Here is a 16,396-nt window from a genome sequence, read left to right on the forward strand (position 1 = left end):
GTGTTTGAAACGACTTATTAAATAAATTTTCAGAAATTGATAGATTTAATTGAGAGAGAAATAAGACACATTGAAATATTTGAAAAGAAGACAAATAATATTTTATTAGATATGAAAAGATATGAAGAGAATAAATAAACATATTTTATATTTATTTCTCATGCATGCATTGACTTTTCAAAGTTTTCTCACTATTTTTTTAATTTTATTTTAAATATACTTTTAATCTTAAAAAATAAGTAATATTATTTTATAATTGAATAATTGGTTTTGAACCAATTAGACTAGATAATTCGTTTTAAAAAAGAATTGATGATTTGATTGGTTCAATCACTAATCCAGTCCTCAAAACCATGTTTACTACCAAGGACAACACCAAGAGAACCTTGTAAGGCCACGACCCTGTAAAATGTAAAATTTAATTTTTGACACTCTAAATTTTATACGATTTTAATTTAGTAAATGATAACATTATACTTTAATCTTAAAATACTAAAATTTTAATTTAAATTTTTAAAATTTATAAACATATAAACTAATAAAATTATAAAATTATATTTTAACTCTCGTAACAATATATCACTTAATTTCTAACACAAAAAATTTTCCAGCTTTCCCATGTGCAAGATACGTCCTTGTATTAGCTATACCTTGTAGTACTGAGTTGTTAAAAGGGCACCATCATCACTCTTTGTATTAGCTATATATAGCTTGTAGTGAGTTGTTAAAAGGACACCATTATCACTCTTTGTGAAGTCCAGTAATCTCATCCCAAATCCATCCGATCATCTCTTTGTTCCCTTTCTCGGTTAGTTTCCTCTGATTAAACAATGGAAAAGATTCAGCACAGCCATGTACAAGTGCAAGGATTAAAGCTTCATGTGGCTCAGATTGGAACAGGTTTGAAGTCAACTATATTATTTACATATATATAAAATGTTGATAGGAAATAATGGGATAATTAATGGTGTTGTGCAGGTCCTAAGGTGGTGCTTTTCCTACATGGCTTCCCGGAAATTTGGTATTCATGGAGGCACCAGATGATTGCCGTCGCTAATGCTGGCTTCCGAGCAGTTGCTTTTGATTGCAGGGGCTATGGACTCTCCGACCAGCCACCGGAGCCCGAAAAAGCTAACTTCAATGACCTTGCCGATGAAGTTGTTGCGCTTCTCGATTCCTTGGCCATTGATAAGGTAACCATTACTTCATTATAACCACAAATTAATTGCTTACAAATGTGAATTGGTTAAGTTGCTGAAAATGCTTCAGTTCGAATTGCAATTCTTATGTCTGTTCTTCAATGATAATTTCATTTGGCCATCATCAAGTTCGTCTTCTTCTATTCTTCTTCAGACCTTGCAGAATATGCCTTTTCATACTCATTCTTGATACCAAATTCAAGACATTTGGCTCATTTGTTTTGTCCATATAAAGCTGTAGTTTCAAAACCATGTTGTATCTATCTTAACCCACAAATTGTTAATTAAATTTATATTTTTTTTCCCATGTTGATATTAAATTATTAATTAAATTATATATTTTCCATAATATTAACTTTTTATGGTCAGAAGCTAAACTACTTTGTTTTTTTCTCAATTTTCAATTTGGTACTTTGGTTAGGCCAACCATTAGTCAAATCATTAAATTTGTTTAAAAAAAATATCCTATAAATTAGTAATTAAATTTTACTGTTTGCTTGCTTAACTCAAATGGATAGAAAAAATTCCTTCATTGATTAAATCAAATCCAATCAGACCGATTAGACTAAGAACCGATAGGAGTACCGCTTTAGAGATAGGGAGTGAATTGATTGGTCTGTAAACCGGTACAAATTGGTTTAACCAATTAGCTTTATTTTTAAAAAAAATATTAATTTTAATAATTCAAATTAATAACTGGTGACATGATTGGTTCAATCATCAATCCGATTCTAAAACCTTTCAAAATCATGAAACTTAAAATGCTCGGACTCGTATAAGAAGTACAAGATAAGAAGAAAAAAGAAGAAGAAAGAAAATATATATATAAAGAAGAAAAATATTTTTTGTCATTTTTTGGTCACATGACAATTTTAATTGAGTCTTTTAAAATAGACTTCTTAAACTAATAAAAATACTAATTTAGAATAAAAATTTAAGTATCACTCGTGATAAAAAGATGTTTAGATATCGAAATAAGAAAAGGACATAATTTAGGTACTAATTTATAAGTTAAACTTTTTTAGAAAATTAGAGTTAGCAAGAAATTACTAATTTGGAAAAAAATTTGTTTAGATATCAATATGAAAAAAAATATAAACTTTTTTGAGTTAAGCCATACATTAATTATGCAAATTAACATTAACCATATGGGAAAACATGTAGGCTTTTCTTGTTGGGAAGGACTTTGGAGCATTTTCTGCATTCATGGTAGCTGTTACCCACCCTGAAAGGGTGTTAGGTGTCATAACACTGGGCATTCCTTTCCTCATACCTGGTCCTCTTGGTATCCAACTTGATCTCCTCCCTAAAGGCTTCTACGTTATAAGATGGGCAGAACCAGGAAGAGCAGAAGCTGATTTCGGCCGATTTGATGTTAAGACGGTCGTTAGAAACATTTATATTCTCTTCTGCAGAAGTGAGTTACAAGTAGCCGGCGACAATGAGGAGATAATGGATTTGGTTGATCCATCAACTCCATTGCCTCCATGGTTCACAGAGGAAGATCTTGATGTCTATGCAACTTCATATCAAAATTCTGGTTTCCGAAATGCACTGCAAGTTCCCTACAGGTGAAATGGCTAGCTATGACCCTTTTAAACCCTAAACTTTCAACTTGGTAGACAATTCTTCATCTCTAAACCTTAATCTGGGACTTGTGGACTTTGCAGGTGCATTCAATTGGATTGTGGTATAACCAACCCAAAAGTGATAGCTCCATCATTGCTGATAATGGGGGAGAAGGATTATGTTATGAAATTCCCAGGAATGGAAGATTACATGAGGAAAGGGATAGTGAAGCAGTTTATGCCTAATCTGGACATCACTTTCATGCCAGAAGGGAATCACTTTGTTCAAGAACAACTTCCAGAGCAGGTGAATGAGCTCATCCTCACTTTCCTCAACAAAAATAGCTGTACCTGATATGAGCCTTAAAGGCGCATGCTAAGGCAACTTGTTTTAGTACCATCTGATCTTAAGTCGACATATATTAAGTCAAGAGAAAACTCGTATAGAGTTTTTATAAATAAAATGTATTAATCTCAAAAATGTTTTGCTTACAAATATCACCAAAATATGCATATGAAATGTATATATAAATGATTTTTAAGGAAATAGAAATAATAATAAAGAAGAAAAAGGGGCTCGCCAATTGCATTACCAAACCCCCAAGAAGCAATCACCTAAAGATGTTTCAGGCAATACTTTTGGATCCAGAAACAGGCCTGCCAACAACATAAGTTGGGTGAACATCATTTTTTTAGTAATGGCATGCTCTCAGGATCAATATTATCGTCACTTTCATAATTTTGATATGGTCCAACAGCTTCAAGTAGCACTGCCGATACCACACATAATCCCCCTGTAAATGGAAAGAGGTATTTTCAAGCATATGATAACCAAACTTACAAGAAGCATACAACTCATCAAGAAGCACTTAAGAAATTGCTTCTATCAGTGATACGAACTTGAGTGTGAGTGTTGGATACAAGCATCTGACACGAGCAACACGAGTGTTCAAATTCTTTTTGAAGTTTTTCATGTATTTCAAAGAGGGTCCTATTACCATACGCACATCTACATATGTGAACACTTGAAGTGAAATAAAATGCACAATGTACTATCACTCATATTCCAAGACGAGACACATACCTGTATGAACACAACAGACAAGCCTATCCACTTGCAAAATTCGAAGTTCGACCGGACAAAATCTTCGAACTTGTTAAAACTTTCAGTTGGTTCCACTGGAAAGTCCTGGTAGTGTTTTTGTAAGCATGATATACATGTATATTCATAAGACATGCAGAAGTTATAAAATTATCAGCTTTTGAATGTGATAGACCTCCTCCCAGTCTTGATTGAAAAACACATCAGTGGTGACTCCAGCCTCCAGCATAAGAAGCAAAAACAATAATGTCATGTACTAAAATGCAATGAAGGTCAATAACAAATTTACCATCTCCATTAACTTGTGATTTGAGTTCATGAAGCTGCAAACGTATTCACTATCATAGTAGTGAAGAATAAAATCATATTAGCAAAGGGCTAGTTATTGATATATAGATATAATAATCCACAAAGTAATACTGTCATTTTTAGAACAAAATTTCAGTAAGATTGGATAAAAGGATACAAGATATAGGCAACAGCCAGCAACGTGCCCCGAATATGTGATCAAACACAGGGTAACACCAAGGCCAAGGAGAGTGTAGATAAACCTGCAATTCATCCATAGAAATGTGGTTGCTTTTAGCAGTGAAATCCCATTGACAAAGAGAAAATCAAAGAAAAACTACCTGAATTTTCTACAAGTTTATGTTTATGTTGGTGCTTGATTTAGATGGTAACTGAGTTGGTCAGTTTCTTTTCTTCATGGTTAGAGTACGGAGAAAAAAGTGGTTTTCTTGGAAAGAGAGAGATAGAAAAAAAATTCTTCAGAAGTGGGGTTTTTTCGAATTCCGGATTGAATTAAGATATAACATTTTTTTTTTCTTTTCCTCATTTTCCCATAAACCAACAGAAGTTGGGAAACAAATAATAATTCAAAAACAGAGGAAACACTGAAACATTCATTAAATCATTAATAGGGCAAATTTATCAATATCTTATAGCTGGATATACTTCATTTTGATTAATCATGTAATTTTTGTTTCCAAAAAAAGCTTAGAGTTGGTTTGAGTACTCGCTCGAGTTGCACCGCCAATCTTACCCTCCTATAAATTTTAATAAAAAAACAAATTCGAATACCAAAATTAATTAAATAAATTAAGTGACAAATTTACTTGTGATTCAGTCACAATAGGAAAATTATGATAACAAATTTACCTTTTTAACCTTTAGATCAAAGCTTTGCCACTAACTCCAAAAAAAGATAAACTTATCGTGAATTTTTTAAAAAATAATATGAATAGACCAGTTAGCTATTTAAAAATATAAATAGAATTAGATAAAATTTTAGACTCATATCTCGAGTTGAACTAAATTTGATTAATATAAATAATATTATATTGTGTCTAGAACGAAAATACATATCCTCCATTTGACAAACCTTAAATTGAATTGAGAATCATTGCGAAATCAACCATTCCAATAAATGAAATTCAACAGCTTCAATAGTGATTGTGTGGGGTTCCGCAGCAATCTCATCAGTTTTTTTATGATCAGTTGAATAAAGATTTTACCCAATTTCGTTCTATTAATCAATATGTAAGGAGAAAATCTGGATAGAACCCTAGATTTCCAAATCTAGGGCTAGGCGTGTGATTAGCACAAGTACGTTAAACTTTTGAACTTATTTGAATAATTACCCATTAAATCCAACAATTCTATCCAAAATGTCACCCTTTTATTTTTATTTTTAGTGAATTACAATAATAGGGTAAAACTCGAGCTCAAACCACACTTGAAGTGATGAGCACCCTTAATTATCAAACCATCGTATCTCACCCTTTAATAAAAGATTATGTCTCCTCATATTTTAATGTTTAACATAGTGTTCAATATAATATGCATGCATTATGTCCATTTAATTGTTTTAATGTTTCTTCCTTTTATAAAGTAATGCGTCCTTCTATATATGTGACATAAACAACACATGGTTAATCATTGAAAAATAGTGGAAGTAATGATATGCTTATCTATGTAATGCATGATGCATGGAACACAATGATTTGCTTAACTAATGTGTGTTATTTGAAAATATTTATTTATAATGTACTCTCTAGAATTTGTTTTATTGAGTGAAATTAAGTTGTATGTTTTATTATAATAAAATTGTAATTTTTATTTCAAAAGTTTATATTTTTACAATTTTAGAAGATTAAATCAAATTTCTATCATTTTGAATAGTTAAAAGTGTGTAAATTTGTCATCACTAATTTAAAATTTTATAGATGATAAAAGATTAAAAAAGAACTTTTCTATTTTAAGGGGGTTGGACCTATACTAGCCTCTAACTCGATTAAATTAGTCATATATGTTGTTATTTTTTTAATTAGCCAAATAGGTCGTTTTTTTGTTTTTTGAAGATTTAGAGAAATAGACTGATTTTGAAGAGAGAGTGTGTGGAAAGCGCACCCAACTGAGTGCGATTTCTGCACAGTTGGCAGGAAAGCTCGTCCAGCTGAGCAAGCTTTCCACACAGTTCTCAGGAAAGCTAGTCCAGCTAGGTGAGCTTTCTGCACAATTGGCAAGAAAGGACATCCAGCTGGATGAGCTTTTGCTGACATGCATGTTAGAGAAAGCGCGCCCAGCTAGACGCGTTTTCTTTGAAATTTTCAGAAAACGCATCCAACTGGGCTTGATTTCTTGACATGTCAGCAAAAGCTCGTCCAGCTGGACGTGTTTTTACACACTCTCTCCAAAATCGACCTATTTCCCTAAATATTGAAAAAAAAGGGTCAATTTGGCCAATTAACAAAAAAAAGGGCATATATGCACAATTTAACCCCTGACTCTGCCCCTATTAAGAAGTGACCAGAAGTAACAAATTTCTCTTAATGAATTGATCTAAAAGTTATGATGTAACACAATCATTTAAGAATAAGAGAAGAGAGATAAGTTAAAGAATTTTTTTTTTTTAGATTGAGTGAGCTCCATCAAATAAAAATGAATATATTTGCAAGATAAGGCCTGAGGATCAATTATGAAATGGGTGTGACAAATTAAATCTCCAACTTACTAAAATTGCAATTCACAAATACTACCAATATATAAACCCCATCTTTAATACTAGCAAGAAATTATCGCATTTCATAAAAACCACGTGTAAAAGGCAATCGATAAAAGTACCATTGAGGCTATTGTATTAGAGTTAGATTGTATTTTTTTCTCCTCTGTTCAAAAAATGAGCAAATTAATCCTTATACGTTAGATCAAAGAGTAAATTAATCCTTTTGTTAAAAACCATTCCTTTAAACTATTAAAAACTTGTGTGGCTGATAAAATAATCGAATAGTGATGTTTGGTATGCCATATGTACCTCAAGTATACATCATGTTGACATATAAAAACTCGTTTTTAAAAACAAAAATTGATAAAAAAAATTGGTGAATAAATTGATAAATTTTTTAATAAAATAACATAACTCACATATTGGTTATGCATGTTAAAATAGAATCTGGTAACATGTCTTCCAAGTCATTGTCTGGTATGATTAGTGAGGGGAAGAATATTTAATATCAAAATATAACCTGAAAGATAAGGGCTTACACGTACAATAAAGTCATGAATTTTGTTTCGAAGAGGTTGGGAAATTTTAGAGAGTGAAAGTTAATATATATTATATATTAAATAGCTAAAATTAAATTATTAATTTAAAAAAATCATTTGACCAATGGACTAAAATGTATTGAATTAAAATATTAATATTTTAAAAATAGAAAACAATTCTACCATTCCCCTAGCTTCATCCATGTGCAATTATAAAATTATAAAATTAAATTATTCATTTGTTAAATGGGTTAAATTTTATTCCGAAAATTAAATTTTTATTTAACCTCAATTCTATACTGTCAAACAAATAACTATAGTGTTCATACTTTAGATAACATAATCATAAAAAGTTATTTAGGTTAAATTATGTTATTAATCCTTTTATTATGTACAAGTCATGGGTTAAGTCTTTATATTTTTCAAATTGATCAAATTTAGTTCATGTATTAACTTAAATAGTAGCAATTAAATTATTCTAGTTAAATTATGCTATTAGTCATGTACTATGCTTTAAGTTGAAGATTTAGTTCATTTTTTTCTAATTGGACCATTCTTTTTCTTTAAGGGTTTATTGGATCGTTTTTAGCCCCTATACTTTTTGAAATTCAAAATTTAAAGCTTGACGCAAACAATAGTCGTTAAATCCATTAGTTGGATTTTTTTAATAATATGTAGAATAGGAAGTCGACGGGCAATTTACCAAAAAAAGCCTATTTTTTTTAAATTACCGAAATGGGCCCGGTATTTTATTATTTACCGGAATGGGCCTTTTCCGGCAAATCGCATCCACGTCAGCGCGATGTCAGGGGACGTGCCAGGAAATTGCAGCCACATTAGCAAAGCGCGCTGACGTGGCCGCGATTCCCCCCCCCAATGGTCCAAAAAAAACTATAAATACCCCGACCCCTTTTTTTTTTCACAAACTAATCCTCTCTCAAATTTCCTCTCAATTTCCTCTCAATTTTGGTGTTGAGAGGAAGCATTGCAAATAATTAAATAAGATATTTCGAAAGAAGGTGGAAAGGAAGACTAAAGCATATTGACGATAAAGTTAAAAAAAATAAATTGAGAGAAATTTAAAAAAAAATTAGAGTCAAAATTTTAAAGGGTCAAAAAGTGCTTTCACAATTATTCACAGTGATTTAAAAATAAGAATTACAAAATTAGCAATTAATAAAAATAATGAAATAAATTTTAATTATAATGACATTAATGATTAAAAACGGATGATAAAAATTTTCTATTGGTGATGGTTAATAGCAAAAAGGAATTCTTTTTAAGGAAAAGAAAAAAGAAAAAGAAAAGCATTCAAACAATAGGTAAAAAGATAAACAAGAAAGTACAAATTGAACGAACTTCCGATTATTGACCTGATCGTGGCTCGGGTTATCTAGCTTAGGTCGAAGGTCCGCCCAAAAAATAGTAGGATTTGAATAAAAATATAAATTTGAAAAATGTGTTTGAATAAAAAATGAGGCCCGTTTTCTAAATGGATCGAGCCTCGGGTAAAAGTTTTTTGCTAAGGCCCGACCCAAATAAATTAATTATTTTTAATAAAAATTATCTTGTTGTTCCTAGTGTTTTGGTGCTGTTATTTTTCTGTAGTTTTTGTTGTTATTTTTGCTATTGTTTTTGTTATTTGTACTGGCCAATTTACCAACAAAAGCTTAATTTTTTATAAAATCGCGGCTACGTCAACGCGCTTTGCTGACGTGGACGCGATTTGCTAGAAAATGGCCCATTTCGGTAAATAATAAAATATCGAGCCCATTTCGGTAAATTTATAAAAAAATTAAGCTTTTATTGGTAAATTGGCCGAAGTCGACATGATATTACACATGATTTGTCAGGATTAAAATTTCAAATGTATTTGTTAGGATAATTACCATCACCGACCCAGAACCCGAATGGATTTGGGCTAGATCCTAATGAGCTCGCAGGCCAAGCTTGCTCTCCTGCGAGGTTACACACGCATAAGATCGTATAAATACGTGTTGAGTCCAGAGAATGATACATACTTAGCATGTCATGTCAATGAATAGTACTTATTTCATATAAATATACAGATACCACTACTTGAGGGAGATAGAGAAAAACACTCAATAATATTAAAAAATACAAAGATTAAAAATGATCAAATTAAAGTATAGAGACTAAATGAACAATTTATGCATAGTAGAAGGAGTAGTAGCATAATTTAAGCAATTGTTTATATACTAACTAATGTGAGGACACGTAATTTCCTTTATTTATTTCACAGACCACCCATTCCAACTGTCTTTTTCTATAACCAAATTTTAAAATAATACTAATAATAAAGTTGTCCTTATCTTTACTCCTTTCGCGGTATCCGATTATCCGAAAATTCGCATCTAAGTACTAATCCGTTTAAGTTCAATAATTTCAAAACCTAAACCGTAGACCGTTTATCACAATCAACAACTCGTACGGCAATCATCCAACGGTCAATAAGTATTGGCAACATTTTACACATATATTCCTTTGCGTACACTATAATTTTGATTTTGTCAATTTATTACACGAAACTGAATCTGGGCTGCTCGAAAGTCGAAACCCTCAATAAACTAATCCAAATTCAAAAAATCATTTTTCAAGTTTAAGTTTTCGCTCATTTTTCTCTTGTTTTCTTTTGTAATCTCCTTTCCTTTTCTTTTTCTTTTTTAATTTTTAATTTTCTCGTTATCCAAACAGTCTCATTTAACTGTTATTCCCTCTCTTTGCCGCTCTGAGAAATGGAGATGGCTATGGAGGATTCGCGTTCGAGCACCTTGCATCCTATTTGCTCCATGGCTTTCGAGGCTTTCTCTTCCGCTGTTAGAACACGACGGTTTGCTAAGAATCCTATACCTAGTTCTCCGCGAATATCTTTAGTTGGAGTTTGTTGAAGTGTTTTTTTTCTTTTTTTTGTCTTTCAATTTTTCGTGTTCTTTTTGAGAAATTTGTTGTTTGGAATATTTCTTTGCTTGAAACCTGGAAATTTGGAGAATTGAAGTAGAAATCTCTTGTTTGTTGGTAAATTCTGTGAGAATTTAGAATTTTAGTTTTGAAAGGATCTGTGAATTGAATTTCTAGAGATTTCTGGAATTACCGATACTTTGGTTAGGGTTTCATGTGGAATTGCTGAATATGTTTAAGCTTTCATCTGTGGAAGAAGTTGAAGAAACTTAGAGATTTGTAGTTGGTGGCCTTGTCGTTATGAAATTTGATTCTCTTAGGATTTTTACATGTCTGTAAAATCTTAAAAGGAGAAAAGAAAATTACTGAAGTTGAACTTAGTTTCTCTGGAATTGTGAGTTTACTTGGGTTAGGGTTTCAATCATATTGTTTAGGGTTAGAAAATTTTGAATGGCTGAAAGGAGGGAATTAGGATTTCAAAGGACAGGTGGTTGTAGTTTAAAAGAACAATTAGCAAAAACCACTCTTAACAATGTAAGATCACAAGGGCATACTTATGTAGAGCTTCGTGAGGATGGAAAGCGGTTCATATTCTTCTGCACTTTGTGCCTTGCACCATGTTATAGTGATTCAGTGTTGCTTGACCATTTGAAGGGGAGCCTTCACACTGAAAGGTTAGCTGCTGCTAAGGTTACATTGTTAGGATCAAATCCATGGCCTTTCAATGATGGTGTCCTGTTCTTTGGTGCCACGAATGGAGAAGAGAAACAGTTGGAAGTTGTAAATGATAACCAAAATAGGTTGTTGGAGTTTCAAAACAGTGATAACAATCTTGCTATAGTTGAATATGTTGGTAGTCAAGCTAGTTCCTGTAACAAGGAAGTGAATGGTAGAGCAGGGGAATCTGATCTGGTGATACCAGGTGTGCTAATCAAGGATAAAATTTCTGATTTGAAAGTGAGTTTTTCTGGTTTTGGGAGAATTGCAGCGAGATTCTGTGAGAAGGATGGAATCTCAAATGGTATTAGCAGAATATGGTGTGAATGGCTAGGGAAAGAAGCTCCTAGAAATGATGATAGGTTCAAGGTTCCAAAGCATGAATTTGCTGTTGTTACTTTTCCTTATAATTGTGATCTAGGCAGAAAGGGATTGCTCGATGATGTCAAATCACTATTAACATCTGGTTCAACAACAGAATTGGATAATGGTGAAGCTGCCATTAGGAAAAGGAAGAAGTCATTTTCTGACCCAGAGGATATAAGTGGATCTTTAAGTAATCAGTATGATTCGTCTGGGGAAGACTCTTCAGCTTCAAATGGTGATTCTTCAAGACTGGCATTAGATCGATATGATGACCAGCTTCTGCTCACAAGATTCATTTCAAGTAGGACTATAAGGAGAGAGTTGAGGCGGCAACAGCGTATAGCTGCTGAAAGAATGTGTGATATCTGTCGGCAAAAAATGCTTCCTGATAAAGATGTAGCTACACTCATGAACTTGAATACCGGAAAACTTGTTTGCAGTAGTAGAAATGTTAATGGGGTATGATTCTGTACCCAACCTGTCTCTGGATCTCCTTCTTAGTTATTCAGAGCACCTTAAAGTTGCATCATATTTGTTAATAGGCATAATTGCAAAAAAACCCTCAACGTTTGGGGGCTTTTGGTTTTGTGCCCTTGACCTTTTTATTTTTTGATTGACACCCTTAAAGTTACGATTTTTTCAGAAAGAAAATGGAAACAAAATGTTAAATAGATGACATCATATATGACGTCGTGCTCTTATGTGGCATGCCACATGGGCTACTATGTTGACCTACAGTTTGATTAACGGTCAACTCATGTTGACCGTTAAAAGTGGGCTGATTTCTGAAAAAATCGCAACTTTGAGGGTGTCAATCAAAAAATAAAAAGGTCAAGGGCACAAAACCAAAAGCCCCCAAACGTCGAGGGTTTTTTTTTACAATTATGCCTTGTTAATGCTCAATATGACCTTTTTCTTTTATCTCAGCTTGAAGCATTGATTAACTTGTTAACTTGTGTATATTAAGTCCAAGTCTTATTTAGTTTATCTTTTTCTTTTACTTGTAGGCTTTCCATGTATTTCATACTTCATGCCTTATACATTGGATTCTCCTTTGTGAGCTTGAGAGGATTGAGAACCATTCAGTTAACCCTAAAGCAAGACGAAGATCTAGGAGGAAAAATCGAACCAAATGCAAGAAGATGGGGAAGGATGGAGAGACTAAACCTACAGGGACCCTGATTAATTCTGTACTCTGCCCAGAGTGCCAAGGTACTGGTATTGAGGTTGAGGGAGACGAGCTGGAGAAGCCGGATGTCTCTCTTTCTCAGGTACGCATTATGTGATTGTAAAACATTGAACAACTGTTGTACAAAGAAACATTTTGGGGTGCAATTCTTTTAAAATGAGTAGAACTGAGTTATGCATATGTTTGTTGCATAAACCTAAGTTGATTTAACATGGTTTTTATTTCCCTTTCAGATGTTTAGATATAAGATTAAAGTAAGTGACGCTCGTAGAGCATGGATGAAAAACCCTGAAATTTTGGAGAACTGTTCAACAGGCTTTCATTTCCCTTCTCAGTCTGCAGAGATGGTTCAGGTTTTCTGGCACTGGCTCACCGTTTCCTTTTGCTTTTTATGGAAAAGTAAACTTGGAGACCTTATATTTATGAAACTTTGGCATGTCTTGGTTGCAGGAGAAAGTAATGCCCCTAAAATTGCTGCATTTCTACAGTGCCGACAAGCTTGAATCAGGGACAAGTTACCTTGGGTGAATTCTGCAATTGATCTTATGTTCGATGTTGGGTGGAATAGGAATGTAAGTACCTTTTGTACATTGTAATGACTGAATGCTATATTTGACTTTTTTACGAAGCATAGTTTCAGCTCATCTTGTGTCTTCCTTTACTGTACTAGTTTCTGTCATTTAAATGAAATGCAATTTTTAGTTCCTGATTGTTAGGTTTTGAGAACTAATCATCAATTAGGTGGTTATTACAAAATTGTGTGTTGATTTTGATATTTGAACTTACATTTTATTTTCATATAAAATATCCATAGAATTGGACTAAATGAGAGGCAATTGATTTGTTTTTTTTATACTTGAGGAGTTAGTTGGCTGGAGGTTGGAATAATTTCATTATCGCTAAAATCTGCAAGTGTTAAATGATGTGGCAATAGTCGGAGTATGACAGGTTACCAAAAAATCATGTCTATACCACATCCTCATTAAAATTTCTAAGGAATTTTTTTTTTAAATTTCATGAATTTAGAAAACATTTTTCTTTTGGGAATAAATTCTTTTCATTGATGAGTATTCATGTTGTCCTGGTAAGTAAAAGAGGGAAAATCAAGCTTTCGAATTAAGCCTGTGCAATCCTCGAGAATTTCATTTAGAATTTAATTGAGTCAAATCGAGTCAAAAAATTTTGAATTAGTCAAGTTGACAAATCCTATTATCTATTCTCAATGTTGTGTTTACGTAGACAAAATACAAGATTATTGATGGGTAAATATTTAGTTTTGCCTTTTAACTTAATGATTTTAACTTTTAACTTTTAACTTTAGAAAATGTAAACCTTTATTAAAACAATGTAGTTTTGTTTTTCTTATTGGATAACTCGAATTGTGTAATTCATATTTGAGTTAAACCGAAAATTTTGATTTTTTAATCTGACTTTATTCAAGAACTCAATTAACTCGAACTATTTAATTCAAAACTTAAATATTTTATTGAGTTTTCCGAATCGAATTAAATTTTGTTCACCCTACATATGATTCAATTAAGCTCCAACTATAATTGTTATGGTTTACATTTGATTTTATCTTAAATTCAAGTTGATTGAAAATTTGATTTTGAAATATATATGAGTTAAATGTTTTTAATTCGACTTTTATGCCGTTAGCTTTGATTCGTTAAGTTTTTAATATTCAAACATTGTGAGTGAATTATTTGGAATTCAGATGAAAAAACCTTATAAATATCTTCAATTAGTTCTAGCATGGTGATTTAAAAGTATTTCAAACTTTGTTTTTAACAGTTTTGGAGTATAAATTAATACGATTAATGTGGTGTAAGTTAATGGTAGTATTTCTCTCTTAGTGGGAGATTTATTCCCTTTATATGGATCAATAATTCGTTTATTATTGATTTAAGTTACTCCAAGAGTGAAATTATAAAACCACCTACTTGGATTTAAGTTACTCCAAGAGGTCATTTACTTATTCTTCCCATCGTATATGCGCTCCTTTCTTGATTAACTCGTGCTATTTGAAAAGCTATTAACATTGGTTTAAGACTTCAAAGAAATTGGATTTAGTGGAAGAGAAAGTTGAGGTTGGGAGTTGAAAGAAATGGGTAAATGCTCATCACTATTTCAATTATGAATTTGGCAAAATAAGGTGTCCTATGAGCTCAAAAATATTATCCCCTCTTCAACTTCAATTCACAGCATACTAGTTTGTTGTGGTATTTTAAATTTTTAGTTATTTCAAGTAACATTGGTGTTTATCATCTTTGCTTTTGGTAAATAAAGCAAATTAATCAAAGTCATGTTATTCTGGTCATTTTCGGCTAAATCATCATGAATAAGAGACAAGACATGATCAGATGATTGCAGGAAACTACCAAATCTTACCTCCCAACCAAGAACTTGCTTAACCAATGCATCTGCAACTCTATTACCTTCTCTGTTAACGTGTTGAACCTTAATTTTCCATCGTTTATGAATCGGCATTTTCACATCACGGACCACTGCAAACCGACAGATATCATATATAGGTTTATATATTAGCTGAATGGCCTCCAAACTATCCATTTCAAGAATCACCTTTCTTGTTCCCAGTCGCGAAGCTTGTTGTAGCCCGTCATAAGCTCCCCACTTCCATGACCAAACATACACCAATCTTGCCTGCGAAACCTATCTTCCACTCTCCATTACAATCCCTTACAACACCACTAGATGCCGCATAATCCAGCTCCAACTCCCTTGCACCATCTGTATTAACCTTGTACCAGTCCATCTCTAGTTTCTTCTAATTCGAACACTCCGGTCCCCAATCTCTCCCATGTGTTGTGGTGTCTTTAGTGATCTCCCAGCTAGTCAAAGGATACCATTAACGCTCTGATAATTATTATTGAACAGGATATTATTGCGATTTTTCCACAAACACGGCTCCAAATATGCTACTCCAATTGTCATTATCCCGTGCAAAATTAGGAGGTTGAAATAGTTTAAATTTTAATTAAATTGAAAATCCATCAATTTGGTGGAAATTAATTCGATTCAGCTAAATATTTAAATTCATCTTTTCTAATAAAAACTATTTCAACCTCAAAAGACTCACGTAATCTTTCAATTTCATTCATTAACAACGCTTAATAAATTTGGTTCTAATATTTAAGAGGATAAAATTAAATAGCTTTTAGATAATGATATGAATAGCAACAAATATGTTAATTGTTAAGCATTATTAACTTTATTTGATGCAATGTGCGATCACTTTTTAATTCTTACAACAACAATTAATAAAAATCAAGCTCGGAGACCAAACATAGGAGTATAAGGTATTATTTCTTTTCATTTTATTTTATTTTATCTTTTCACTAAATAGATACATTTTACTCTCTTTCTGACTTTTCTTTCAATTTCTTAATCAAAATTTTCCTTTACAACCAAGAAAAAGGAAATCCAAAATACCAAAAGATGTTAAAAATAGGAAAGAGTCTTACAAAGATAAGGATGGAATGGGAAGGAGAGATGAGAGACGCCGTTAACATATCACGAATATAAATTTTATTTATAAAATAAATTAATAAAAAATCTTATAACATGAATCCCGAAGGAAGCAATCTCTTTCAAATATAATATGCCAAATTTTACGTTCACAATTGTTTTAAATGGTGACACCTTTAATAGCTTCAATATGGTCCATGTATATAAAAAAATATTATCCGATAGTGGGGTGGAGAGAGCTTTTTAAACCAAGAAGAATACCTCAACAGATAAGCATCTCACTTCAAATTCAATTTTTTAGAGG

General features: G+C 32.3%; 3 protein-coding genes across 3 annotated transcripts; 2 read left to right on the forward strand and 1 right to left on the reverse strand.

Annotated features, from left to right (window-relative positions):
- The first annotated feature begins 686 nt into the window (after positions 1-686).
- LOC105779631 (uncharacterized) lies at positions 687-3,248 on the forward strand. Its single transcript, XM_012603476.2, has 4 exons — positions 687-900; positions 979-1,193; positions 2,364-2,770; positions 2,870-3,248. The coding sequence occupies exons 1-4, from the start codon at positions 831-833 to the stop codon at positions 3,120-3,122; spliced, it is 945 nt and encodes a 314-aa protein (XP_012458930.1). The 5' UTR covers positions 687-830; the 3' UTR covers positions 3,123-3,248.
- Positions 3,249-3,393: 145 nt separating this feature from the next.
- LOC105779093 (tetraspanin-19) lies at positions 3,394-6,430 on the reverse strand. Its single transcript, XM_052629141.1, is given in 6 exon segments — positions 3,394-3,459; positions 3,461-3,561; positions 3,848-3,956; positions 4,045-4,125; positions 4,336-4,420; positions 6,279-6,430. Coding segments are annotated over 6 exon segments (594 nt in total).
- Positions 6,431-9,962: 3,532 nt separating this feature from the next.
- Positions 9,963-13,309, forward strand: LOC105780002 (hypothetical protein). Its single transcript, XM_012604052.2, has 4 exons — positions 9,963-11,873; positions 12,422-12,685; positions 12,837-12,956; positions 13,054-13,309. Exons 1-4 carry the CDS (start codon positions 10,782-10,784, stop codon positions 13,129-13,131), a joined length of 1,554 nt encoding a protein of 517 aa, XP_012459506.1. The 5' UTR covers positions 9,963-10,781; the 3' UTR covers positions 13,132-13,309.
- The last annotated feature ends 3,087 nt before the right edge of the window (positions 13,310-16,396 follow it).

This window comes from Gossypium raimondii, chromosome 4, assembly GCF_025698545.1.
Source record: "Gossypium raimondii isolate GPD5lz chromosome 4, ASM2569854v1, whole genome shotgun sequence".
In the NCBI taxonomy this organism is placed as follows: Eukaryota; Viridiplantae; Streptophyta; class Magnoliopsida; order Malvales; family Malvaceae; genus Gossypium; species Gossypium raimondii.

Excerpts from the sequence above, each read along its gene's own strand:
- LOC105779631 (XM_012603476.2), top strand. The coding sequence starts at position 831 with ATGGAAAAGATTCAGCACAGCCATGTACAAGTGCAAGGATTAAAGCTT. Across the intron at positions 901-978 it reads TGTGGCTCAGATTGGAACAG|GTCCTAAGGTGGTGCTTTTC; the intron begins GTTTGAAGTCAA and ends GGTGTTGTGCAG. Across the intron at positions 1,194-2,363 it reads ATTCCTTGGCCATTGATAAG|GCTTTTCTTGTTGGGAAGGA; the intron begins GTAACCATTACT and ends GAAAACATGTAG.
- LOC105780002 (XM_012604052.2), top strand. The coding sequence starts at position 10,782 with ATGGCTGAAAGGAGGGAATTAGGATTTCAAAGGACAGGTGGTTGTAGT. Across the intron at positions 12,686-12,836 it reads CGGATGTCTCTCTTTCTCAG|ATGTTTAGATATAAGATTAA; the intron begins GTACGCATTATG and ends TTTCCCTTTCAG. Across the intron at positions 12,957-13,053 it reads AGTCTGCAGAGATGGTTCAG|GAGAAAGTAATGCCCCTAAA; the intron begins GTTTTCTGGCAC and ends TCTTGGTTGCAG.